This window comes from Pseudophryne corroboree, unplaced genomic scaffold (genome assembly GCF_028390025.1).
Source record: "Pseudophryne corroboree isolate aPseCor3 unplaced genomic scaffold, aPseCor3.hap2 scaffold_1983, whole genome shotgun sequence".
In the NCBI taxonomy this organism is placed as follows: domain Eukaryota; kingdom Metazoa; phylum Chordata; class Amphibia; order Anura; family Myobatrachidae; genus Pseudophryne; species Pseudophryne corroboree.
The window spans coordinates 1-26,771 of NW_026968624.1; the positions used below are offsets into that span (position 1 = coordinate 1).

General features: G+C 50.1%; 1 protein-coding gene across 1 annotated transcript in view; it reads right to left on the bottom strand.

Moving 5' to 3' along the window:
• Window positions 1-3: 3 nt before the first annotated feature.
• LOC135005204 (immunoglobulin superfamily member 8-like) overlaps window positions 4-26,771 on the bottom strand; it is a gene marked incomplete at its 5' end in the record, with an annotated part of 80,077 nt that continues 53,309 nt past the window's right edge. Inside the window, 3 exon segments of the mRNA XM_063951911.1 lie at window positions 4-295; window positions 2,854-3,261; window positions 24,635-25,057. Of these exon segments, the coding sequence (XP_063807981.1) occupies window positions 174-295; window positions 2,854-3,261; window positions 24,635-25,057 (953 nt within the window).

Genomic DNA, 26,771 nt, shown 5'->3' on the forward strand with positions numbered 1-26,771 from the left:
GTGTTGGTCTGACCAGGACAATCCATGGAGTGTAATCATTCACATTAAAGGGATTAGGGCACAGCCACCATCTTATCCTTCTACAACGTTGGACAAACACCTCGGAAATGTGTCATGGAAACCACAGTCTCTACTCCCTTGTGGGTTTGCAGTGTCTTGTACCCGGCTCCACTTCACTTCATCCGGTTCCGGAGACGTCGCAAATAGCAGCAGGTGACTGTGGAGAGGATGGTTATACCAACAAACAGGGCACTGGCAATGCCACCAATCATCGGGATCAGCAGGAGATCCTTAGCTGAAAGACAGAGAAGATCAACTGAGCAAGTGAGAAGTTCTATAGACGGAACATGGAAACACAAACCCAACCCGAGTCCTGAGGCACGTTCCCTGAATGGTGATTATATGCCTTCAGAATAGTGAGAAGATGCAGGCCTCTCGCTCCATGTATGGCGGTGATCTGAGAGAATAGTGAGAAGATGCAGCCCTCTCGCTCTATGTATGGTGGTGATCTGAGAGGAGAATAGTGAGAAGATACAGGCCTCTCGCTCTATGTATGGTGGTGATCTGAGAGGAGAATAGTGAGAAGATGCAGGCCTCTCGCTCCATGGCCCTCATTCCGAGTTGTTCGCTCGCAAGGCGATTTTAGCAGTATTGCACACGCTAAGCCGCCGCCTACTGGGAGTGAATCTTAGCTTCTTAAAATTGCGAACGATGTATTCGCAATATTGCGATTACACACCTCGTAGCAGTTTCAGAGTAGCTTCAGACTTACTCGGCATCTGCGATCAGTTCAGTGCTTGTCGTTCCTGGTTTGACGTCACAAACACACCCAGCGTTCGCCCAGACACTCCTCCGTTTCTCCAGCCACTCCCGCGTTTTTTCCGGAAACGGTAGCGTTTTTTCCCACACGCCCATAAAACGCCGTGTTTCCGCCCAGAAACACCCATTTCCTGTCAATCACACTACGATCGCCGGAGCGAGGAAAAAGCCGTGAGTAAAAATCCTATCTTCATAGCAAATTTACTTGGCGCAGTCGCAGTGCGGACATTGCGCATGCGCACTAAGCGGAAAATCGCTGCGATGCGATGAAATTTACCGAGCGAACGACTCGGAATGAGGGCCCATGTATGGTGGTGATCTGACAGAAAGAAGAGTATTGAGAAGATGTAGGCCTCTCGCTTCATGTATGGTGGTGATCTAACAGGAGAATAGTGAGAAGATGCAGGCCTCTTGCTCCATGTATGGTGGTGGTCTGACAGGAGAATAGCGAGAAGACGCAGGTCTCTCCCTCTATGTATGGTGCTGATCTGACAGGAGAGTAGTGAGGAGACGCTGGTCTCTTGCTCCATAAATGGTGGTGATCGGACAGGAGAGTAGTGAGAAGACAACGGTTTCTCACACAATGTATGGTAGTGATCTGATAGAAGAGTAGTGAAAAGATGCAGGCCTCTTGCTCCATGTATGGTGGTGATCTGACAGGAGAGTAGTGAGAAGACGCAGGTTTCTCGCTCTATGTATGGTGCTGATCTGACACTAGAATAGTGAGAAGACACTGGTATCTCACACTATGTATAATGGAGATCTGACAGGAGAGTAGTGAGGAGACGCTGGTCTCTTGCTCCATAAATGGTGGTGATCTGATAGGAGAATAGTGAGAAGATGCTGGTCTCTCTCTCCATCTATGGTGGTGATCTGACAGGACATCAGTGAGATGACGCTGGTCTCTCACACCATGTATTGTGGTGATCTGACAGGAGAATAGTGAGAAGATGCTGGTCTCTCACACCATGTATGGTGGTGATCTGACAGGACATCAGTGAGAAGACGCTAGTCTCTCACACCATGTATGGTGGTGATCTGACAGGAGAGTAGTGAAAAGATGCAGGCCTCTTGCTCCATGCATGTTGGTGATCTGAGAGTAGTGAGAAGATGCTGGTCTCTCACACCATGTATGGTGGTGATCTGACAGGACATCAGTGAGAAGACGCTGGTCTCTCACACCATGTATGGTGGTGATCTGACAGGACATCAGTGAGAAGACGCTAGTCTCTCACACCATGTATGGTGGTGATCTGACAGGAGAGTAGTGAAAAGATGCAGGCCTCTTGCTCCATGCATGGTGGTGATCTGAGAGGAGAGTAGTGAGAAGATGCTGGTCTCTCACACAATGTATGGTGGTGATCTGACAGGACATCAGTGAGAAGACGCTGGTCTCTCACTCCATGTATGGTGGTGATCTGAGAGGAGAGTAGTGAGAAGATGCTGGTCTCTCACACCATGTATGGTGGTGATCTGACAGGACATCAGTGAGAAGACGCTGGTCTCTCAACTCCATGTATGGTGGTGATGAGTAGTGAGAAGATGTTGGTCTCCGACTACCTGTATGTTGGTAATCTAAGATGAGAATAGTGAGAAGATGCTGGTCTCTCACACCATGTATGGTGGTGATCTGACAGGACATCAGTGAGAAGACGCTGGTCTCTCGCTCTATGTATGGTGGTGATCTGAGAGGAGAGTAGCGAGAAGATGCTGGTCTCTCACTCCATGTATGGTGGTGATCTGAGAGGAGAGTAGTGAGAAGATGCTGGTCTCTCACACCATGTATGGTGGTGACCTGACAGGACATCAGTGAGAAGACGCTGGTCTCTCACTCCATGTGTGGTGGTGATCTGAGAGGTGAGTAGTGAGAAGATGTTGGTCTCCGACTACCTGTATGTTAGTGATCTAAGATGAGAATAGTGAGAATATGCTGGTCTCTCGTTCCATATATGGTGGTGATCTGACAAAAAAGTAAGGTAGTGAATACCAAAAAGAAAAGTGGAAGGAATTCCTAGTGTCATAGTAAACACATACCGTGGGCATATGGGTACAGTCTGATAACATTGGACTTTGCAGAGGCGGCTTTGTACCAGCTGCCATCTGGGTACTGGATCCAGGCGGTGACTGCGCAGTGATACACCCCATCATCCTCTGCTCGGATGTTGTACAAACGCAGCCGGTAGCACTGAGGTCCAACCTTGTCCGTACTAAGGTCTTCTCCTGAATAGCGAGTCCCCGGCTCGGACACACTCTGGCGGTTGACAGAAGCCACAAGTTTACCAGTTCTCTCATTTGGCCCGTTCCCAGCCAGTTCCACCCACCAGCCAACCGCGGTGTGTACAGGCTGGAGTGCGTTCACCGTGATATTGCAGAGCAAGACAGCGGTGTCTCCATGATAGAGTGTGGGCGAGTCCAGCAATGCCAAAGCGTTCAGCACAGGATCTGTAATAAGGAGATACAACTTGTATAGTTACTGATATCTATTAATTCAGAGCAGTCAAATAATTTCCTAATTAATCACTATATTCAGGCTGGACCCTGTCCTACCATGCATTGTGCGGACTCCTGGCCGTCCGTCATTGGGCACTATCGCCTGTCCCTGGAACACTGTAAACTGGGCTGCTAGGATCCGGGGGTCTTCCAGAACAATCGATCTCAAAACCCAGGGGTATACGCTATGAGCTTCAGGGGTATGGCGGGAGGGGGCATCCATGTGATAAGCGGTGTCCTGTGGATCACTACCCCCAGACATCACGATGATATGGCTCTGATAACCGGCAGGAGAGTACAGGGACGTGGCAGGGGTGTCCCCAGTTAGGAAATGACTGAGTGCCACTGATATAGATCTATAGGCTGTATGAGGACGTGGCAGGGATGTCCCCAGTTAGGAAATGACTGAGTGCCACTGATATAGATATACAGACTAGGCCACGTATCAGGCTTTAAGAGGACGTGGCACGTATGTACCCAGTTAGGAAATGACGGAGTGCCACTGATATAGATATACAGACTAGGCCACGTATCAGGCTGTATGAGGACGTGCCAGGGATGTCCCCAGTTAGGAAATGACTGAGTACCACTGATACAGATATACAGACTCGGCCACGTATCAGGCTGTATGAGGACGTGGCAGGGGTGTCCCCAGTTAGGAAATGACTGAGTGCCAATTATATAGATCTATAGGCTGTATGAGGACGTGGCAGGGATGTCCCCAGTTAGGAAATGACTGAGTGCCACTGATATAGATATACAGACTAGGCCACGTATCAGGCTTTAAGAGGACGTGGCACGTATGTACCCAGTTAGGAAATGACGGAGTGCCACTGATATAGATATACAGACTAGGCCACGTATCAGGCTGTATGAGGACGTGGCAGGGATATACCCAGTTAGGAAATGACTGAGTGCCACTGATATAGATATAGACTCAGCCACGTATCACGCTGTATGAGGACGTGGCAGGGATGGCCCCAGTTAGGAAATGACTGAATGCCACTGATATAGATATACAGACTAGGCCACGTATTAGGCTGTATGAGGACGTGGCAGGGATGGCCCCAGTTAGGAAATCAGGATTTTGGTACTTACCGATAAATCCCTTTCTCTGATTCCACAGGGGACACTGGAGTGCAGTAACAATGGAGAGATAGCTCCTCGCCTACTATGTCCCCCCTCGAAGCCAGTCTACCTTAAACTGTGCCCGAGGAGAGCTGGAAAAGACCAACGTTAAAGTAGAGGAGGTTCGCTAAGCCATGTAAAACAGGATATCAGCAAGGAAACTTGGAAACATACAACTGTAGAGAATGGTTAACATGAACAAAACGAGCAGTCACTCAGTGATCTGCAAACAGAGAAGTGAAGCAGAGAAAACAGCGCTGGGCGGGCGTCCAGTGTCCCCTGTGGAAACGGAGAAAGGGATTTATCGGTAAGTACCAAAATCCTGATTTCTCCTTCATCCACTAGGGGACACTGGAGAGCAGTTACAATGGGGACATCCCAGAGCGATTAAGACGGGAGGGAGAGCGCTGAGAGTCCTGCAAAACCGCCCGGCCAAACTGTGACACAGAGGCCGCAAAAGTGTCAAACCTGTAAAACTTGACAAACGTATAAAGTAGTCATGGAAACCCCGTGGGCGGCCACCCACGAGGGTCCCACAGAGCGCATAGAGTGCGCCGTAATGGAAGACGGAGGCTCTCGAGAAACCGCCAAATAAGCCTGTCTGATGGTCAGACGTATCCAACGGGCCAACATCTGCTTGGAAGCCGGCCATCCGTCCTGGGCAGCAACATACAGAACAAATAAGGAATCAGACTTCCGAATAGCCGAAGTCCTATCCTCATAGATTCTGAGCGCCCTGACAATAAAGATCTCGAATCCGGTGAATCCGCCGAGAGGGCCGAAACCACAAGTGGCTGATTGATGTGAAAATCGGACACCACCTTCGGGAGAAAAGACATGTGAGTACGAAGCTCAGCTCTATTTTCATGGAATATCAGGTAAAAGGCCGACAAAAGAGAGCCCCAAATTCCAACACCCTTCTGGCCGAAGCCAGAGCCAGGAGAAGGACCACCTTCCAGGTGAGATATTTCATCTCCACCGACTCCAGAGGCTCAAATAACGGGGACTGTAGAAAAGAGCGGACCAGGTTGAGGTCCCATGGTGCCGTTGGAGGGCGAAAGGGAGGCTGTATTCGGAGATCCCCCTGAAAGAAAGTCTGAACTTACGGCAGCAAGGCTAATTTCCTCTGGAAGAAAACCGAAAGAGCAGAGACCTGAACCTTGCGTGAACCCAGTCTTAGCCCTGCCGATAAACACTCCTGCAGAAAACAAAGAAGGCGGGCTAAGTTAAAAACCAAAGGGAAAAACTCTCGTCGGTCACTCAGCCCACAAAATGCGGTAGTAGTGAGTTGATGTGACTGACTTCCGAGCTTGGAGCATAGTAGGTATAACCGTACGAGGAATCCACTTCCTTGTTAAGATGGCCTTCTCAACAGCCACGCCGTCAAACGTAGCCTGCGTAAGTCTGGATAAAGAAAAGGACCCTGTTGTAGTAGATAGTCCCGTAGTGGCAGGGGCCAAGGCTCCGCTACTGACAACAGGTGTAGGGCGGAGTACCAAGGCCTGCGCGGCCAATCTGGAGCCACCTGGAGGACTAGCGCGTTTTCTCTCTTTATGCGTTGCAGAACTCGAGGTAGCAACGGGAAAGGAGGAAAGAGATAAACAAACCGGAAGTTCCAAGGAGCCGTGAGGGCATCCACGGCCGCCGCCGGGTCCCTCGTCCGAGAGCAGTTAAGAGGCAGATGATGGTTCAGGCGGGACGCCATGAGGTCGATCTGTGGTCTCCCCCATCGGCGGACCAGCTGACGAAACACCTGGGGATTGAGTGTTCACTCTCCCGGGTGCATGTCCTGGCGGCTGATATAATTGGCTTCCCAATTGTCCACCCCTGGAATGAAGATTGCCGAGAAGGCCAGTGTTTTCCTCTGCCCAGAGGAGGATGTTGGTGACCTCTCTCATCGCTGCATGGCTGCGAGTGCCGCCCTGATGGCTGATGTATGCCACCGTTGTGGCGTTGTCGGACTGAACTCTGACTGCCCGACCGCGAAGCAGGTGATGTGCCTGAAGTAGAGCGTTATACACCACCCGTAATTCGAGTATGTTTATCGGGAGAACGGATTCGTGAGATGACCAGCGCCCCTGAAACCGAAGTTCCAGGGTCACAGCCCCCCATCCTCGCAGGCTTGCGTCTGTGGTGAGGAGAGTCCAATCCCAAACGCCGAACCGCTTTCCTTCCAACAGATGAGCCAAATTGAGCCACCAGAGGAGAGACAACCGCACTGATGAAGAAACAGATGAGACCCCGACCACTGATGTAGGAGACACAACTGGAAAGGTCGAGAGTGGAACCGTCCATAGGGAAGAGCTCCGAACGCCGCTACCATCTTCCCCAGAAGGCGAATACACAGGTACACCGATACCCGACGGTGACGAAGGACCAGCCTCACCAGCGTCTGAAGAGACAGGATCTTGTCCTGAGGAAGAAAAACTTTCTGACGGACCGTGTCGAGAATCATCCCCAAGAACAGCAACCGTTGCGTGGGGCATAAGTGAGACTTCGAGAAGTTCAGGATCCACCCGTGCTGAATCAGAAGGTCCTGCGTTATCCGGATATTCTGAAGTAACAGGTCTGCAGAGTGTGCCTTCAGCAGCAGATCGTCCAGATAGGGGACAATCGTCACTCCCTGCTTTCGAAGTAGGGCCATCATGACCGCCATGACCTTTGTGAACACTCTGGGAGCAGAAGAGAGACCGAAAGGAAGGACCTGGAATTGGAAATGAGGGTCCTGTATCGTGAACCGGAGAAAAGCCTGATGAGGAGGCCAAATGGGAACATGTAAGTATGAATCCTTGATGTCTAAGGACGCCAAAAACTCGTTTTACTGCAAACCGGCAATAACAGACTGAAAGGACTCCATCTTGAATTTGAATATCCTCAAAAATTGATTGAGATCCTTTAAGTTCAGAATTGGCCTGGCCGAGCTGTCCGGCTTCGGTACGAGAAAAAATAAGAATTTACTTACCGATAATTCTATTTCTCATAGTCCGTAGTGGATGCTGGGGACTCCGAAAGGACCATGGGGAATAGCGGCTCCGCAGGAGACTGGGCACAAAAGTAAAAAGCTTTAGGACTACCTGGTGTGCACTGGCTCCTCCCCCCATGACCCTCCTCCAAGCCTCAGTTAGGATACTGTGCCCGGACGAGCGTACACAATAAGGAAGGATTTTGAATCCCGGGTAAGACTCATACCAGCCACACCAATCACACCGTACAACTTGTGATCGGAACCCAGTTAACAGCATGATAACAGAAGGAGCCTCTGAAAAGATGGCTCACAACAACAATAACCCGATTTTTGTAACAATAACTATGTACAAGTAATGCAGACAATCCGCACTTGGGATGGGCGCCCAGCATCCACTACGGACTATGAGAAATAGAATTATCGGTAAGTAAATTCTTATTTTCTCTAACGTCCTAGTGGATGCTGCGGACTCCGAAAGGACCATGGGGATTATACCAAAGCTCCCAAACGGGCGGGAGAGTGCGGATGACTCTGCAGCACCGAATGAGAGAACTCCAGGTCCTCCTCAGCCAGGGTATCAAATTTGTAGAATTTAGCAAACGTGTTTGCCCCTGACCAAGTAGCTGCTCGGCAAAGTTGTAAAGCCGAGACCCCTCGGGCAGCCGCCCAAGATGAGCCCACTTTCCGTGTGGAATGGGCTTTTACAGATTTTGGCTGTGGCAGGCCTGCCACAGAATGTGCAAGCTGAATTGTACTACAAATCCAACGAGCAATCGTCTGCTTAGAAGCAGAAGCACCCAGCTTGTTGGGTGCATACAGGATAAACAGCGAGTCAGATTTTCTGACTCCAGCCGTCCTGGAAACATATATTTTCAGGGCCCTGACTACGTCCAGCAACTTGGAATCCTCCAAGTCCCTAGTAGCCGCAGGCACCACAATAGGTTGGTTTAAGTGAAATGCTGAAACCACCTTAGGGAGAAATTGAGGACGAGTCCTCAATTCTGCCCTGTCCGTATGAAAAATTAGGTAAGGGCTTTTATAGGATAAAGCCGCCAATTCTGAGACACGCCTGGCTGAAGCCAGGGCTAACAGCATTACCACTTTCCATGTGAGATATTTTAAGTCCACAGTGGTGAGTGGTTCAAACCAATGTGATTTTAGGAATCCCAAAACTACATTGTGATCCCAAGGTGCCACTGGAGGCACAAAAGGAGGCTGTATATGCAGTACTCCCTTGACAAACGTCTGAACTTCAGGAACAGAAGCTAGTTCTTTTTGGAAGAATATTGACAGGGCCGAAATTTGAACCTTAATGGACCCTAATTTGAGGCCCATAGACAGTCCTGTTTGCAGGAAATGCAGGAATCGACCCAGTTGAAATTCCTCTGTAGGGGCCTTCCTGGCCTCGCACCACGCAACATATTTACGCCAAATACGGTGATAATGTTGTACGGTTACATCCTTCCTGGCTTTGATCAGGGTAGGGATGACTTCATCCGGAATGCCTTTTTCCTTCAGGATCCGGCGTTCAACCGCCATGCCGTCAAACGCAGCCGCGGTAAGTCTTGGAACAGACATGGTCCCTGCTGGAGCAGGTCCTTTCTTAGAGGTAGAGGCCACGGGTCTTCCGTGAGCATCTCTTGAATTTCCGGGTACCAAGTCCTTCTTGGCCAATCCGGAGCCACGAGTATAGTCTTTACTCCTCTCCTTCTTATGATTCTCAGTACTTTTGGTATGAGAGGAAGAGGAGGGAACACATACACTGACTGGTACACCCACGGTGTTACCAGAGCGTCCACAGCTATTGCCTGAGGGTCCCTTGACCTGGCGCAATATCTGTCCAGTTTTTTGTTGAGGCGGGACGCCATCATGTCCACCTTTGGTTTTTCCCAACGGTTCACAATCATGTGGAAGACTTCTGGGTGAAGTCCCCACTCCCCCGGGTGAAGATCGTGTCTGCTGAGGAAGTCTGCTTCCCAGTTGTCCACTCCCGGAATGAACACTGCTGACAGTGCTATCACATGATTTTCCGCCCAGCGAAGAATCCTTGCCACTTCCGTCATTGCCCTCCTGCTTCTTGTGCCGCCCTGTCTGTTTACGTGGGCGACTGCCGTGATGTTGTCCGACTGGATCAACACCGGCTGACCCTGAAGCAGAGGTCTTGCCTGACTTAGGGCATTGTAAATGGCCCTTAGTTCCAGGATATTTATGTGAAGTGACGTTTCCATGCTTGACCACAAGCCCTGGAAATTTCTTCACTGTGTGACTGCTCCCCAGCCTCTCAGGCTGGCATCCGTGGTCACCAGGACCCAATCCTGAATGCCGAATCTGCGGCCCTCTAGGAGATGAGCACTCTGTAACCACCACAGGAGAGACACCCTTGTCCTTGGAGACAGGGTTATCCGCTGATGCATTTGAAGATGCGATCCGGACCATTTGTCCAGCAGATCCCACTGAAAAGTTCTTGCGTGGAATCTGCCGAATGGAATCGCTTCGTAAGAAGCCACCATCTTTCCCAGGACCCTTGTGCATTGATGTACTGACACTTGGCCTGGTCTTAGGAGGTTCCTGACTAGGTCGGATAACTCCCTGGCTTTCTCTTCCGGGAGAAACACCTTTTTCTGTACTGTGTCCAGAATCATTCCTAGGAACAGCAGACGTGTCGTCGGAATCAGCTGCGATTTTGGAATATTTAGAATCCATCCGTGCTGTCGTAGTACTACTTGAGATAGTGCTACTCCGACCTCTAACTGTTCTCTGGACCTTGCCCTTATCAGGAGATCGTCCAAGTAAGGGATAATTAAGACGCCTTTTCTTCGAAGAAGAATCATCATTTCGGCCATTACCTTGGTGAAGACCCGGGGTGCCGTGGACAATCCAAACGGCAGCGTCTGAAACTGATAGTGACAGTTCTGTACCACAAACCTGAGGTACCCTTGGTGAGAAGGGCAAATTGGGACATGGAGGTAAGCATCCTTGATGTCCAGAGACACCATATAGTCCCCTTCTTCCAGGTTCGCTATCACTGCTCTGAGTGACTCCATCTTGAACTTGAACCTTTTTATGTAAGTGTTCAAGGATTTCAGATTTAAAATGGGTCTCACCGAGCCGTCCGGCTTCGGTACCACAAACAGCGTGGAATAATACCCCTTTCCCTGTTGTAGGAGGGGTACCTTGATCATCACTTGCTGGGAATACAGCTTGTGAATGGCTTCCAATACCGCCACCCTGTCGGGGGGAGACGTTGGTAAAGCAGACTTCAGGAACCGGCGAGGGGGAGACGTCTCGAATTCCAATTTGTACCCCTGAGATACTACCTGCAGGATCCAGGGGTCCACTTGCGAGTGAGCCCACTGCGCGCTGAAATTCTTGAGACGGGCCCCCACCGTGCCTGAGTCCGCTTGTAAGGCCCCAGCGTCATGCTGAGGACTTGGCAGAAGCGGGGGAGGGCTTCTGTTCGTGGGAAGAGGCTGTCTGCTGCAGTCTTTTTCCCCTTCCTCTGCCCCGGGGCAGATATGAGTGGCCTTTTGCCCGCTTGCCCTTATGGGGACGAAAGGACTGAGCCTGAAAAGACGGTATCTTTTTCTGCTGTGAGGTGACTTGGGGTAAAAAGGTGGATTTCCCAGCCGTTGCCGTGGACACCAGGTCCGATAGACCGACCCCAAATAACTCCTCCCCTTTATACGGCAATACTTCCATATGCCGTTTGGAATCCGCATCACCTGACCACTGTCGCGTCCATAACCCTCTTCTGGCAGAAATGGACATCGCACTTACTCTTGATGCCAGAGTGCAAATATCCCTCTGTGCATCACGCATATATAGAAATGCATCTTTTAAATGCTCTATAGTCAATAATATATTGTCCCTGTCCAGGGTATCAATATTTTCAGTCAGGGAATCCGACCAAGCCACCCCAGCACTGCACATCCAGGCTGAGGCGATTGCTGGTCGCAGTATAATACCAGTATGTGTGTATATACTTTTAAGGATATTTTCCAGCTTCCTATCAGCTGGTTCCTTGAGGGCGGCCGTATCAGAAGACGGTAACGCCACTTGTTTTGATAAGAGTGTGAGCGCCTTATCCACTCTTATCCTCAATACCTTGGGTATGAGAGGAAGAGGAGGAAACACATATACCCACTGGAACACCTACGGTGTCACTAGGGTGTCCACAGCTACCGCCTGAGGGTCTCTTGACCTGGCAGAATACCTTTGTAGCTTTTTGTTGAGACGGGATGCCATCATGTCTATTTGGGGTAGCCCCCACCGACATGCAATCTGCGCAAAGACTTCCTGACGAAGTCCCCACTCTCCCGGATTCAGATCGTGTCTGCTGAGCAAGTCTGCTTCCCAGTTGTCCACTCCCAGAATGAACACTGCTAACAGATCGCTTACATGATTCTCCGGCCAGCGAAGAACTCTGGTGGCTTCCGCCATTGCCACTCTGCTCCTTGTGCCGCCTTGGCGGTTTACATGAGCTACTGCGGTGATGTTGTCTGACTGGATCAGAACTGGTCGATTGCGCAGTAATATCTCCGCTTGACGTAGGGCGTTGTATATGGCCCTTAGTTCCAGGATGTTGATGTGAAGACAAGTCTCTTGACTTGACCAAAGTCCTTGGAAATTTCTTCCCTGTGTGACCGCTCCCCAACCTCGGAGGCTCGCGTCCGTGGTCACCAGGATCTAGTCCTGACTGCCGAACCTGCAGCCCTCTAGAAGGTGAGCACTGTTTAGCCACCACAGGAGAGATACTCTGGCCCTGGGGGACAGGGTGATCTGCTGATGCAATTGCAGATACGACCCGGACCATTTGGCCAATAGGTCCCATTGGAAGGCCCTTGCATGGAATCTGCCGTATGGAATGGCTTCGTATGTCGCCACCATCTTTCCCAGAACTTAAGTGCAATGATGTACTGACACTTGTTTTGGTTTCAACAAGTTCATGACTAGAGTCATGAGTTCCTGCGCTTTTTCCTTCGGAAGGAAACCCTTTTCTGGTCCAGAATCATGCCCAAGAAGGGCAGACGAGTTGTAGGATTCAGCTGCGACTTTGGAATATCGAGAATCCAGCCGTGTCGCTGTAACACATTCAGTGAAAGTGATACGCTGCTCAGCAGCTTCACCCGTGATCTCGCTTTTATGAGGAGATCGTCCAAGTACGGGATAATTGTGACACCCTGCTAGCGCAGGAGCACCATCATTTCCGCTACTACCTTGGTGAAAATTCTCGGGGCCGTGGAAAGCCCAAACGGCAACGTCTGACATTGGTAATGACAATCCTGTACCGCCAATCTCAGGTACGCCTGACGAGGAGGATATATGGGGACATGCAGGTATGCATCCTTTATTTCCAGAGATACAAAAAAATCTCCCCCTTCCAGGCTGGCGAAGACCGCCCTGAGTGATTCCATCTTGAACTTGAACCGTTTTAAGTAAAGGTTCAGGGATTTTAAATTTAAAATGGGTCTGACCGAACCGTCCGGTTTCGGAACCACAAACAGAGTTGAGTAGTACCTCTGCCCTCTTTGAAGCAGGGGAACCTCTACCACCACTTGTTGCAGACACAATTAGTGAATCGCATGTAACACTATCTCCCTTTCCAGGGGTTGTTTCGGTAGGGCCGATTTGAAAAACCGGCGAGGAGGCACTTCTTCGAATTGCAGCTTGTAACCCTGGGAAACAATTTCTATTGCCCATGGATCCACCTGTGAGTGGACCCAGGCGTGGCTGAACAGTCGAAGACGTGCCCCCACAGGAGCTGACTCCCTCAGGGGAGCCCCAGCGTCATGCGGTGGATTTTGTAGAGGCCGGGGAGGACTTCTGTTCCTGGGAACTAGCTGTGCTGTGCAGCTTTTTCCCTCTGCCCTTACCTCTGGCAAGAAAGGACGATCCACGTGCTCTCTTGCTTTTATTGGAACGAAAGGACTGCATTCGATAATGAGGCGCTTTCTTAGATTGTGAGGGAATATATGGCAAAAAATTTGATTTACCTGCCGTAGCCGTGGAGACGAGATCCAAGAGGCCCTCTCCAAACAATTCCTCACCCTTGTAAGGCAACAACTCCATATGCCTCTTTTAGTCGGCATCACCTGTCCATTGCATGTTCCACAGGACACGTCTAGCAGAAATCGACATAGCGTTGACTCTAGAACCCAGTAGACTAACGTCTCTTTGGGCATGTCTTATATATATATATATATATATATATATATATATATATATAAGACAACATCTTTTACACATATATATATATATATATATATAAAATGAAGAAAGTCTGGCGGCACTCAGGAGACTTTTCAAATGATGAATTTAATAGAGTAACCTCCAACAATTGTTTCGGGCCTCCGCCCGTCGTCAGGGATGCATATCAAACAATAAACATACATTTTATACCAACATAAGGACCTCCCACCACACACATAACGAGCACCTTGATTCACCTCACCTGCAGACCCACTTGCCGAGACGAACGCCACACTGCAAGCCGCCGCCACGAGCCGTCCCGCTCATCAGCCGCTGCCGCACAGTTCGTGGCGGCGGCTTGCAGTGTGGCGTTCGTCTCGGCAAGTGGGTCTGCAGGTGAGGTGAATCAAGGTGCTCGTTATGTGTGTGGTGGGAGGTCCTTATGTTGGTATAAAATGTATGTTTATTGTTTGATATGCATCCCGGACGACGGGCGGAGGCCCGAAACAATTGTTGGAGGTTACTCTATTAAATTCATCATTTGAAAAGTCTCCTGAGTGCCGCCAGACTTTCTTCATTATATTTGGATGTTTTCATCTCATGGAGGGCAACGGAGCAGATGACACACCAGCAAGGGGAGTGCCGGCTGTTTTGTTGCTTTATATATATATATATATATATATATATATATATATATATATATACACACACACTAGGGACAATAACATGGTATCCTTATCTATGGTTTCAATCTCCGCTGATAAGAAATCTGTCTACGCTGCTACAGCGCTATAAACCCATGCCGACACAATCGCCGGTCTGAGTAGTGTACCAGAATGTGCACGCTATCTGCAGGATCCCTGAGAATAGCTGTTACGACAGGGCTACCTTTTGGGCAAACGTGACACCCTAGGGGAAGATTCCCATCACATCCTGGCCCTAGTGGGGAAAGGATACAGCCTGAGAATTTTTTGTGGGAAGCTGCCGTCTCTTGTCTGGAGATTCCCGCTCTTTTTCCTCATGAGAGGAGGGAAATTTACCTCAGCTTTCTTCCCCTTAAACATGTGTACCCTTGTGTCAGGGACAGATGAGTCATCAGTGATATGCAAATCATCTTTTATTACAATAATCATATATTGAATATCTTTTAGCCCTCTTGGCTGTAACTTTGCATTATCGTAGTCGACACTGGAGTTAAACTCTGTGTCGATACCAGTGTTTGTTATTTTGGATAGTGATCATTGAGAGACTCTGAAGGACTCTGTGACATAGGGACAGACATGGGTAGATTTCTTTCTGTTCTCTAATCTTTTGTGTAATAATTCATCTTAGCACTTAATTACACATATCCAAACAGGTGTCGGCGTTGTCGACGTCGACACCACACACACACATACATTTGCTCCATCTCCTCCATAGGAGAGCCTTTTACCTCAGACATGTTGACACACACGTACCGACACACCACACGCTCAGGGAATGCTCTTCTGAAGACAGTTCCCCCACAAGGCCCTTTGGAGAGACAGAGAGAGAGTATGCCAGCACACACCCCAGCGCTATATAACCCAGGAAAAAAACAGCAATTTAATGTTTACCCAGTATCGCTGTTATTATTATCTGCGCCGAATTATGTGCCCCCCCTCTTCTTTAAAACCCTCTCTTCTACCGTGGTATAAGCAGGGGAGAGTCCGGGGAGCTTCCTCTCAGCAGTGCTGTGGAGAAAAAACACGGCGCTGGTGAGTGCTGAGGGAGAAGCCCCTCCCCCTCGGCGGCGGGCTTCAGTCCCGCTAAAAGTGTAAAATTGGCGGGGGCTCATGCATATATACAGTGTCCAGCTGTATATATGCTCTCTTTTGCCAAATAAGAGGTTTTTATTGCTGCCCAGGGCGCCCCCCCTGCGCCCTGCACCCGTACAGTGACCGGAGTGTGTGAGGTGTATGAGAGCAATGACGCACAGCTGCAGTGCTGTGCGTTACCTCTGTGAAGCACCGAAGGCTTCTGCCGCCTTAGACGTCTTCTGGCTTTGTTTCTTCTGGCTCTGTGAGGAGAACGGCGGCGCGGCTCTGGGAGTGAACGCTCAGGACGAACCTGTGTTCACTCCCTCTGGAGCTAATGGTGTCCAGTAGCCGAGGAAGCAGAGCCTAACATTTAAGTAGTTCTGCTCCTCTCTTCCTAGTCCCTCGATGCAGGGAGCCTGTTGCCAGCAGTGCTCCCTGAAAAAGAGAAAAAATCCTAACAAAAATGCTTTCTAAGCAGGAAACTCAGGAGAGCTCTCTGCAGTGCACCCATTCTCCTCTGGGCACAGTGTAAAAATGAGGTCTGGAGGAGGGGCATAGAGGGAGGAGCCAGTGCACACCCAGAATCCAAAGTCTTTCTTAAAGTGCCCTATCTCCTGCGGAGCCCGTCTATCCCCATGGTCCTTACGGAGTCCCCAGCATCCTCTAGGACGTTAGTGAAATAGGATTTTGGTACTTACCAGATAAATCCTTTTCTTTGAATCCACAGGGGGCACTGGAGTACTCTTGGGATATGGACGGGGCGTTAGCAGGATAGGCATACTCCCAAAGGTACCTCAGTGTTTTTTACTGAGCCGAACAGGAGCGATAGAGAGGATGAACAATAGAGAATTACATATAACATTATAACATAACGGACAACTAAACAGATGACACGACAATAGATAACAATCAGCTTAACATCAGAATAAATCGGTGAGAATGTATTACCATAATATCCACTGAACCTACCACAAACCAGGTAAAACTGCTCTGGGTAGGCGTCCGGTGCCCCCTGTGAATTCAAAGAAAAGGATTTACCTGGTAAGTACCAAAATCCTACTTTCTTTTTCATCCACTAGGGGTCACTGGAGTACTCTTGGGACGTACCAAAGCTTCCCCCGTGGGCGGGAGAGCTGTTTGACACCTGTAACACTAGGCGGCCAAAGCTAGATGCTGATGCCGCAAACGTATCAAACTTGTAAACGCGCACAAACGTGTGCACTGATGACTATGTAGCCGCACGGCAAAGCTGCGTCGTAGAAGCTCCACGACCAGCTGCCCATGAAGTTCCCACAAACGTGTGGAATGAGCTGTTACTGATGTAGGCGGCTGTAGACTAGCATGAAGGTAAGCCTGACGTATGGTTAGTTTTATCCATCTGGACAAGGTCTGCTTGGAAGCTGGCCAACCAAACCTGACTGCATCATAGAGAACACACAATGTATCCGTCTTACATACTGTTGATGTTCGGGTCACATAAACGTGGAGCGCGCATACCACATCCAAAGTCACTGGAGTTCCTGAACCTTCTGATAATACCGGAACTACAATTGGTTGATTGATGTGAAAAGAAGATAAAACTTTTGGCAGGAAAACGGGATTCGTCCAAAGTTCCGCTCTGTCATCATGAAACACCAAGAAGAAGAAAAAGTAACTTACCCGCTTGCTAGGGGGGTCGGTGATTCACTCGCCACTGATCTTCTGGCTCTGTAAGGGGGTAGTGGCATGCTGCTGGGGCGAGCGGTCCCCTGTGGCGGAGAACGATCTGACCCCTCAGGGGCTCAGTGTCCAGTCAGCGGAGATAGTGGCTCAGACCCCGCAGGGCGGACACTGCTCCCGCCCTCAGTCCCTCGCTGCAGGGCGGCTGTTGCCAGCAGCCTTCCTGTAAAATTATAAACTCTAAAATAAACTTTTACTAAAGAAACTCTGTAGAGCTCCCCTAGCTGTGACCGACTCCTCCGGGCACATTTTCTAAACTGAGTCTGGTAGGAGGGGCATAGAGGGAGGAGCCAGCCCACACTCTCAAACTCTTAAAGTGCCGATGGCTCCTGGTGGACCCGTCAATACCCCATGGTACTAATGTGGACCCCAGCATCCTCTAGGACATAAGAGAAGGACTGAAATAATAACCTTGACCCTGTTGGTGTACTGGATCGGAATCAAAACTGCTGAATCTACGAGAGACTGAATCGCGATCTGCAAAACCGCCTTTTTGTCTTCTGACACAGGCAGACCTGTTTTGAAAAATCGCATTGATGGAAGACAATCGAACTCTGTTTTGTAACCTTTGAACACTAAATTGCGGATCCACCCATCTGTGGATGTCTGAAACCACGCCAAGTGAAACGTCTGAAGGCGTGCTCCCACAACTGAAGATCCGAGATGGGCTGGAAGCCCGTCATGCCACTGGCATGTCGGCAGTCTTAGCGTCCTGATGACAGTTAGTGGTTTGTTGAAAACCACGTCCTCTACCACGTCTACTGTGTATGGCTGTTCCTCTACCACGGCCTCGAAAGGACTGAGGTCTAAAAGATTTGAACGCTGGTCCAGAGTATTTCCGTTTAGGAACCTGTGCAGGCAATGGCAGGAAAACAGACTTTCCCCCAGTGGCCTGAGAAATCGATTTGTCCAATTCAGGACCAAACAACATCTCGCCACCGTAAAGTAATGCTTCTATTCCTCGTTTGGACTCTGCCGCCGCCTGCCAAGAACGCAGCCAAAGTGCACGCCGTGCCGCAACTAGTGAAGCTGAAGGCGAGAACTAACGTGACCAACGTCCATAGAAGCCGTACCTAGATACTCAGCAAATTCACAGATGTGATCAGCCAGAAGTAGAAGGTGGTCTTCTTGTAGGCCCAACTTGAGCTGTGTTGCCCATTCAACTACAGCCTTGTTAACCCAAACGCCAACTAAAGCAGGTCTAAGGAACACCTCTACTGCTGTATTACACTGACTTTAGCATAGCTTCTAGCTTACGCTCTGACAGGTTTTTAAGCGTCGTAGCAGCTGGTACTGGAATGGTTAACTTCTTAGAAAGTTTTGACACCGAGGAATCCACAGCCGGTGGATTTTCCCATTTAGACGTCATAGATTCTGGGGACGGGTAGCTAGAGGTATAGAAAACCGTTTATTCGGATTTTTCCATGCTTCTGTTAACTGCTTATTAAGAGACTCTGAATAAGGAAAACACATACAGGAGTTCTCTGTCTTTTACCAAATAACACTTTATCATTTGAAAGAGGTTCTTCAACCTCCGTAAAATTTAGAACCTGACGTACTGCCCTGATGAGACTATCAATGGCCAGGCGATAATATCAGTAACCTCACTATCTGACTCTTGGCCCAATTCACCTTCCTCATGTTCCTCTTGAGATACGAGGTCTGGCATTGAATCGTCAGAATGCAACATAGCTGAAACTGGTAAGTTATAAGACAAACAATAACTATTTTTCGGAATTGAGTGAGACCTGGACTTTTGTAACCCTTGCAAAGTCCTAGACATCTCCTGAGACCTTTCAGGTATCTCAGGAGGTATTACCCTAGCATGAGATCTAGCCGCCTCACGCTCCTTTCGTGCAGCAGCCAACTCTGATTGTAAACCAGTCATGACATCCGCCAGCATCGCCCAAGGAGGATCAGGGCAAGGATTCGTATTTGTAGCCTAACTGTGCATGTGGTAGCTCCATCAGGTAACGCACTCTCACAGACATTGCAGCTAAGCTGCTTTTTTGATTTAGCAGGTGCCTTACTCATTATGTACACAGACAGACAAGTAGACAAAGACAGACATGTCCCACGACTCCGCAAAAAAATAACTAAAGTGTGAATAACCCAGACGTGCAGTGCACGTGAGACACACTACAGTACAGAATTCCTACTAACACCCCTGCTCCTCCAGTGGCCAAGTGTTGAAGGACAGCAAACTTCCTGCAAGAAGAAGCAGGAAGTAGAGTTAAAATGGCGTCCAGCCATGTGCTTATATTCCTATGTGTAACACAGCAATCATGTCAGGTTATATGTATGCCTCACTCTGCTACATTTATAAACCCTCCTTATAGCGATACAGGCTTAATAGCCTGATAGTAGGGGCTGTACATGCAGACATTAGTAATAGTGCTGCTGCGGGTATTATGCTCCTCCCACGCTCTCCCCCCTGCAGCGGCGCTGCTTCTAATGCTGGCAGACCGTGACAGCAGAGAGCGCTGTCCGCAGGCTGGGTGAGGGCTGAGCCGCGGCAGCGTGGAACTGTGTGCGGCAGGTCCCAACTGACTGATCGGCTAGCGGGAGCTGGGGAGCGGTGGCGGGTGGCCAGCAGTAACAGCGGGCGCGGCTGGACTGGGGAGGCAGGAGAAGCAGCATTCCACTATGTAATAAACTTGCAGTCCACACACAGCGGGGCAGCAGCATGAGCTGACCGCCACGATCCCCAGCAATGCACATGAAAGGAGCGGTGGCAGTGTGAGCTGCCTGCCCGCTCATTATCTGAGGATGCTGGAGGCTATGATGGGGCTTCTTCTGTAAGCACTGTCCAGCTGCTTCCTGCAGCCTCAGACTGAAATTAGCTCAGCTGAAGTTGGTCTATGGCGGTGCTCCTCTCCTGAGCGCCAACAAGCCAGTAGCTGCAGTCAGCAGCTTCCACAATCCCGGACCCAAGCTTCTTTATAAGCTGGGAAGGGATTGAGTGCAAAAAAAAAAAATCTTTGAAAAAATAGAAATAAAGTGGAGTCTCCTCCACGTGTGTCTATCCCGACTGAGCACAGAAAAAAACACTGAGGTATCTTGGGAGTATGGAGGGTTACTAATTTAAATATTTAAATGTGCCTATCCCTGCTAATGCCCCATCCATATCCCAAGAGTACTCCTGTGCCCCCTAGTGGATGAAAAAGAAAGAGGCTTGAGTAATAGCCCCGTTTCCAATGATGTGAGGGAACAGGGATCAGCACCCTTGTGGAGAGAAGTTTCTGGACCGCCGCCTGCAAGACGACCCTCCTGTCATCGGAAACTGGCAAACCCGTGGCGAAGAAACGCTGAGCCGGTTGGATTTGAAAATCGAGTTTGTAACCGTAAGTGATGAGATCTCTGACCAAAGCATCTGGACAGTATTGTACCCAAACCTCCCTGAAATCCCACAGACGAGCTCCCACCCTGGGATCCTCTCGATGGGAGGGAAGCCCGTCATGCGGTGGGTGTGGTGGAAGACTTACCATCTGGCTGGGTCGAGGTTGTTGAAACTCTGCCCCTACCTCGATATCCACGGGTGACGGAAGCTCCTCCCCTGGCATGGCCTCGAAACCTGGAAGGGGCACGAAAGGATCGAAAGGAAGGACCAGTATAAGTCCGTCGAGCAGCTGGAGCAGCGGTGGGAAGATAAGTCGACTTACCCCCAGTGGCTTCAGAAATCCAGGCATCAAGATTCTTCCCGAACAGGACCTCTCCCGTAAAGGGCAATGCCTCTGCTGCCCTCTTGGATTCAGTATCCGCCTGCCACTGTCGTAGCCAGAGAGCTCTGAGGGCCGAGATAGCCAAAGCGGAAATTCTAGCTCTGAGGATAGACGTCCTTGGAGGCCTCACAAAGTTATAAGGCTGATTCGCGAATATGTTCTGCCAAAGGTATCAGCTGATCCGGAGGCAAATCGTCACGTAAACCTGAGGACAATTGTCCTGCCCAGGTTTCTATATCCTTCTTGACCCAACAACCTACCTGCGCCGGGGCGAAGCAAAACCCCTGCTGCCGAGTAAATCGACTTTAAGGTAGTCTCCAACTTTCTATCAGACGGCTCCTTCAGCGAGGTTGCTCCAGGAACCGGCAGAGCCGTCTTCTTGGACAGGCGTGACACCGAGGTGGTCTACAATTGGAGGGGTCTCACGGGGAAAGGATAGGAAGACAACATTTTTTTCGATACCTGAAATTTTGCATCCGGATGTTTCCAGGCTGCCGTCATGAGCGCATCCAGTTCCTCCGAAACTGGAAAGGTCGCTGCCAGTTTTTGGTTGGTGCCTAACCTTGAGGGACATGAAGTGTCCTGTTCCGGCTCTTCCACCTTCAACACCAAACGAACGGCTGCAATAAGCGCCTCGATACCCCGAGCCACTGGTTCAGAGTCCTCATAAACCTGATCGTCGTCAGTATTCTGTACATCTACCGCCTCCTCCATTATAGACATATCATCGTCAGAGTCATGTAAAACTGAGGCTAGCAACATCTTTTTTGAAACCTGAGGAGGGGAAGTTAAGGACTGGGTTTAAGAAGGGATCATTGCCTTAGAGAGCCCCTCAACTGATTTTGCCAGGGACCGAGTCCAGGCTGGTTCAGTTTTAGGAACCGGAACAAGCTGTTGGAACCTGGAAGCTTCTCTATCATGACGAGAAGCCTCCAGTTCCTTGGTCAACAGCAACATGACCTCTGTCATACCCCTTTTCCACTAGCTCAAAAAACACGGGTAAATGAATGAGGGCGAGCATTTACCCGTGTTTTTTGCTAGTGGAAAAAGGTCCCCCCGCAAAAACCCGGATCAAGTGACCCGTGAATCCTACCCGGGTAAATACCTGGGTAGGACACGGGAATGATCCGGGTAGGGTTGTAGTGTAAACGGACGCCTCCCGTTTACACTGTATGGAAGGGCGGCGCTGGGAGATCATGTGATCTTCCAGCGCCGCCCCTGCCGCGTCACTAGCAGCGTCACCAACCCGGCAATATGCTGGGTTGGCGAGCGCAGCTGGAAAGGGGGCTGAGCACGGGCCGCAGCCGGGTAGCACCCGTGTCAGGCTCTCGGCTGCGAGCAGTGCTCAGTAGTGGAAAAGGGGTATAAGCTGAGCTGTCCAAACAGGAGCGTCCTGCAGCTGCGGTGAGGGCTGAGCAGATGGCTCCACCGCACAATCCTCACATAACAGGGAATTCTCAGACTGTCCCTGAGTGTACTCTGCAGAACATTTCTGACATTTGAAAATCTTTTGTGCTGCCTTGGAAGCTTTTCCTGCCATGTCTCTCTCACAACACACACACACACACACACACACACACACACACACACACACACACACACACACACACGTAAAGGAGTGCAGCCACACCCGCCCTGTAAGCCCTGCACTCTACTGTGTAGTGACAGGCACGTTCTCACTGTAAACCACCGGTGCCACACACGTTCCCCCCACTGAAACTGCTCACAGTGCCTGGGATGATGTTGCTCAACCTCCGTGTAGTGATGGAAAATGACCGCCAGCGCGCGCTGAGACGCCAGGGCTGCTGGGCGTAAGCTCTGCCCCCCCCCCTCATTACGGCACCCAATTTAATACATAGCGGCGCTAGCTGCACCTTAGCGGGGGGGGGGGGGGGGGGGGGAGCCCTGAGTACCCCGCCGGCAATGTTAGCCGCGGCCGGGGGTAATACTTACCGCTGCCGGTCAATGTGTGCTGATGGAGTGGCCCCACAGCGGTGTCCGGCCAGTCTCCAGAGAGGAGTCTCTTCAGCCGGGGCTCCAGCCCGAGCCGCACGCAGCTGCAATGGGTACGCCGCCGGCAGCTCCCGCGGTGCAGACTGGCAGAGGCAGAGCTGCCAGTCTGTGTAAGTAAAGAATAGAAAATAAAAATCTTCAGGAGAAATCCCAAGAGTGACCAGCTCCCTTGGGCACAACAGAAAGACTGGCTTGGAGGGGGGACATAGTGGGGGAGGAGCTAGTCACATGGTTAAAATGTAAAGTGCCAGCTCCCAGTTACTGCCTACTATAGCCCCATTGTATCTGCACTCCAGTGGCCTCTAGTGGATGAAGGAGAAATGACTGAGAGCTACTAATATAGATCTATAGGCTGTATGAGGACGTGGCAGGGATGTCCCCGGTAAGGAAATGACTGAGTGCCACTGATACATACAGACTAGGCCAGGTATCAGGCTGTATGAGGACGTGGCAGGGATGTCACCGGTTAGGAAATGACTGAGTGCCACTGATACATACAGACTCGGCCACGTATCAGGCTGTATGAGGACGTGGCAGGGATGTCCCCGGTAAGGAAATGACTGAGTGCCACTGATACATACAGACTCGGCCAGGTATCAGGCTGTATGAGGACGTGGCAGGGATGTCCCCGGTTAGGAAATGACTGAGTGCCACTGATACATACAGACTCGGCCACGTATCAGGCTGTATGAGGACGTGGCAGGGATGTCCCCGGTAAGGAAATGACTGAGTGCCACTGATACATACAGACTCGGCCAGGTATCAGGCTGTATGAGGACGTGGCAGGGATGTCCCCGATTAGGAAATGACTGAGTGCCACTGATACATATAGACTCGGCCACGTATCAGGCTGTATGAGGACGTGGCAGGGATGTCTCCAGTTAGGAAATGACTGAGTGCCACTGATACAGATATACAGACTAGGCCACGTATGTAAAGTAAAAATGTAAAGTGCCAGCTCCCAGTTACTGCCTACTATAGCCCCATTGTATCTGCACTCCAGTGGCCTCTAGTGGATGAAGGAGAAATGACTGAGAGCTACTAATATAGATCTATAGGCTGTATGAGGACGTGGCAGGGATGTCCCCGGTAAGGAAATGACTGAGTGCCACTGATACATACAGACTCGGCCAGGTATCAGGCTGTATGAGGACGTGGCAGGGATGTCACCGGTTAGGAAATGACTGAGTGCCACTGATACATACAGACTCGGCCACGTATCAGGCTGTATGAGGACGTGGCAGGGATGTCCCCGGTAAGGAAATGACTGAGTGCCACTGATACATACAGACTCGGCCAGGTATCAGGCTGTATGAGGACGTGGCAGGGATGTCCCCGGTTAGGAAATGACTGAGTGCCACTGATACATACAGACTCGGCCACGTATCAGGCTGTATGAGGACGTGGCAGGGATGTCTCCAGTTAGGAAATGACTGAGTGCCACTGATACAGATATACAGACTAGGCCACGTATCAGGCTGTATGAGGACGTGGCAGGAATGTACCCAGTTAGGAAATGACTGAGTGCCACTGATACATATAGACTTGGCCACGTATCAGGCTGTATGAGGACGTGGCTGTATGTCCCCAGTTAGGAAATGACTGAGTGCCACTGATATAGATATACAGACTAGGCCACGTATCAGGCTGTATGGGGACGTTGCAGGGATGTCCCCAGTTAGGAAATGACTGAGTGCCGCTGATACATACAGACTTGGCCACGTATCAGGCTGTATGAGGACGTGGCAGGGATGTCCCCAGTTAGGAAATGACTGAGTGCCACGGATATAGATATACAAACTAGGCCTTACCCTGTGCTCTTAGTAGCACGCTGACTTCTTGTGATGTCTTGCTGGACACTTCCTCCAGTCTTGCTCCTGGGTATGATACGAATGCTTTGACGTGGCACCTGTAAGACCCAGTATCACCAGGCTGAGCAGAGTATATTCTCAGACGGAAGGAGCTGGGCGACCGTGAAATCTTTTCCAGAGATATGTGCCGTGTTCCCACATCACCTCCTGTGTACCGCTCGCCCAAAAACGCAACTCCATCTGTGGTCAGTGATGCCACCAGCTGCCCGGGAGATCCTTGCCTGGTTGTCATCCACCATTCCACAGTGAAAAGAACATCATGAGGAGGAGGGGCCATCATCGACGCATTGCAGAAGAGCTCCACCGTCTCCCCAGATTGGACAACGCCCTTATAAGCTCTAGAAGAAACCGTCAGCTGGGACTCTAAAAATAAATGTACAGTATGAGAGTAGGATCTCAGTAAGCTTCCTGACAGGTCATACTATTATGTCTGGGAGAGGGGGGGCACTTCCTGGCGGGACACACTTTTATGTATGGTAGAGGGAGGGGCTTCTTGGTGGGTCATACTATTATGTCTGGGAGAGGGGGGGCACTTGCTGACGGGACATACTGTTATGTATGGTAGGGGGAGGGGCTTCTTGGTGGGTAATACTATTATGTCTGGGAGAGGGAGGGTCTTCCTGGTGGGTCATACTATTATGTATGGGAGAGGGAGGGAGGAGAGGCTTCTTAGTGGGTCATACTATTATGTCTGGGAGAGGGAGGGTCTTCCTGGTGGGTCATACTATTATGTATGGGAGAGGGAGGGAGGAGAGGCTTCTTAGTGGGTCATACTATTATGTCTGGGAGAGGGAGGGGCTTCCTGGTGGGTCATACTATTATGTATGGGAGAGGGAGGGAGGAGAGGCTTCTTAGTGGGTCATACTATTATGTCTGGGAGAGGGAGGGGCTTCCTGGTGGGTCATACTATTATGTATGGGAGAGGGAGGGAGGAGAGGCTTCTTAGTGGGTCATACTATTATGTCTGGGAGAGGGAGGGGCTTCCTGGTGGGTCATACTATTATGTATGGGAGATGGGGGGAGGAGGGCCTTCTTAGTGGGTCATACTATTATGTATGGGAGATGGGGGGAGGAGGGGCTTCTTAGTGGGTCATACTATTATGTCTGGGAGAGTGGGGTGCTTCCTGAAAGGTCATACTATTATATGCCCTGTAGAGTAAAGTGAGGGAGATGCACACAGCAGCAGGCCCCGAGTCACCTAAGACACGGGCCAATGAGACTAGTGCTGAGCAGGGAACAGACTGTATGAGCGCTATGTCCTGTGCACCTACTGTGCATCACACAATGGTGGTCATTCCGAGTTGTTCGCTCGCAAGCTGCTTTTAGCAGCATTGCACACGCTAAGCCGCCGCCTACTGGGAGTGAATCTTAGCTTATCAAAATTGCGAACGAAAGATTCGCAATATTGCGAAAAGACTTCTCTGTGCAGTTTCTGAGTAGCTCGAGACTTACTCTTCCAGTGCGATCAGTTCAGTGCTTGTCGTTCCTGGTTTGACGTCACAAACACACCCAGCGTTCGCCCAGACACTCCTCCGTTTCTCCAGCCACTCCCGCGTTTTTCCCAGAAACGGTAGCGTTTTTTCACACACTCCCATAAAACGGCCAGTTTCCGCCCAGAAACACCCACTTCCTGTCAATCACATTACGATCACCAGAACGAAGAAAAAACCTTGTAATGCCGTGAGTAAAAGTAGGATTTTGGTACTTACCAGGTAAATCCTTTTCTTTGAATCCATAGGGGGCACTGGAGTACTCTTGGGGATATGGACGGCTTCCACCGGAAGAAGGCACTGAATAAATTAATTTTTGAGACTACTCCTCCCCTCCATATCCTCGAGCACTTCAGTGTTTTTTACTGAGCCGAACAGGATCGATAGAGAGATTGACAAAAGGAGAATTACCTATAATCTCACGGACAACAATAAAGTTGACACAAAACGTAACAGACAACTAAACAGTTGACACCCTAACTGATTAACCTTTGTTAAATTTAAACCAGTCGTGAAAGTGTGTTACCATAAGAACCACTGAACTTCCTAAAACAGATAAACTGCTCTGGGTGGGCGTCCAGTGCCCC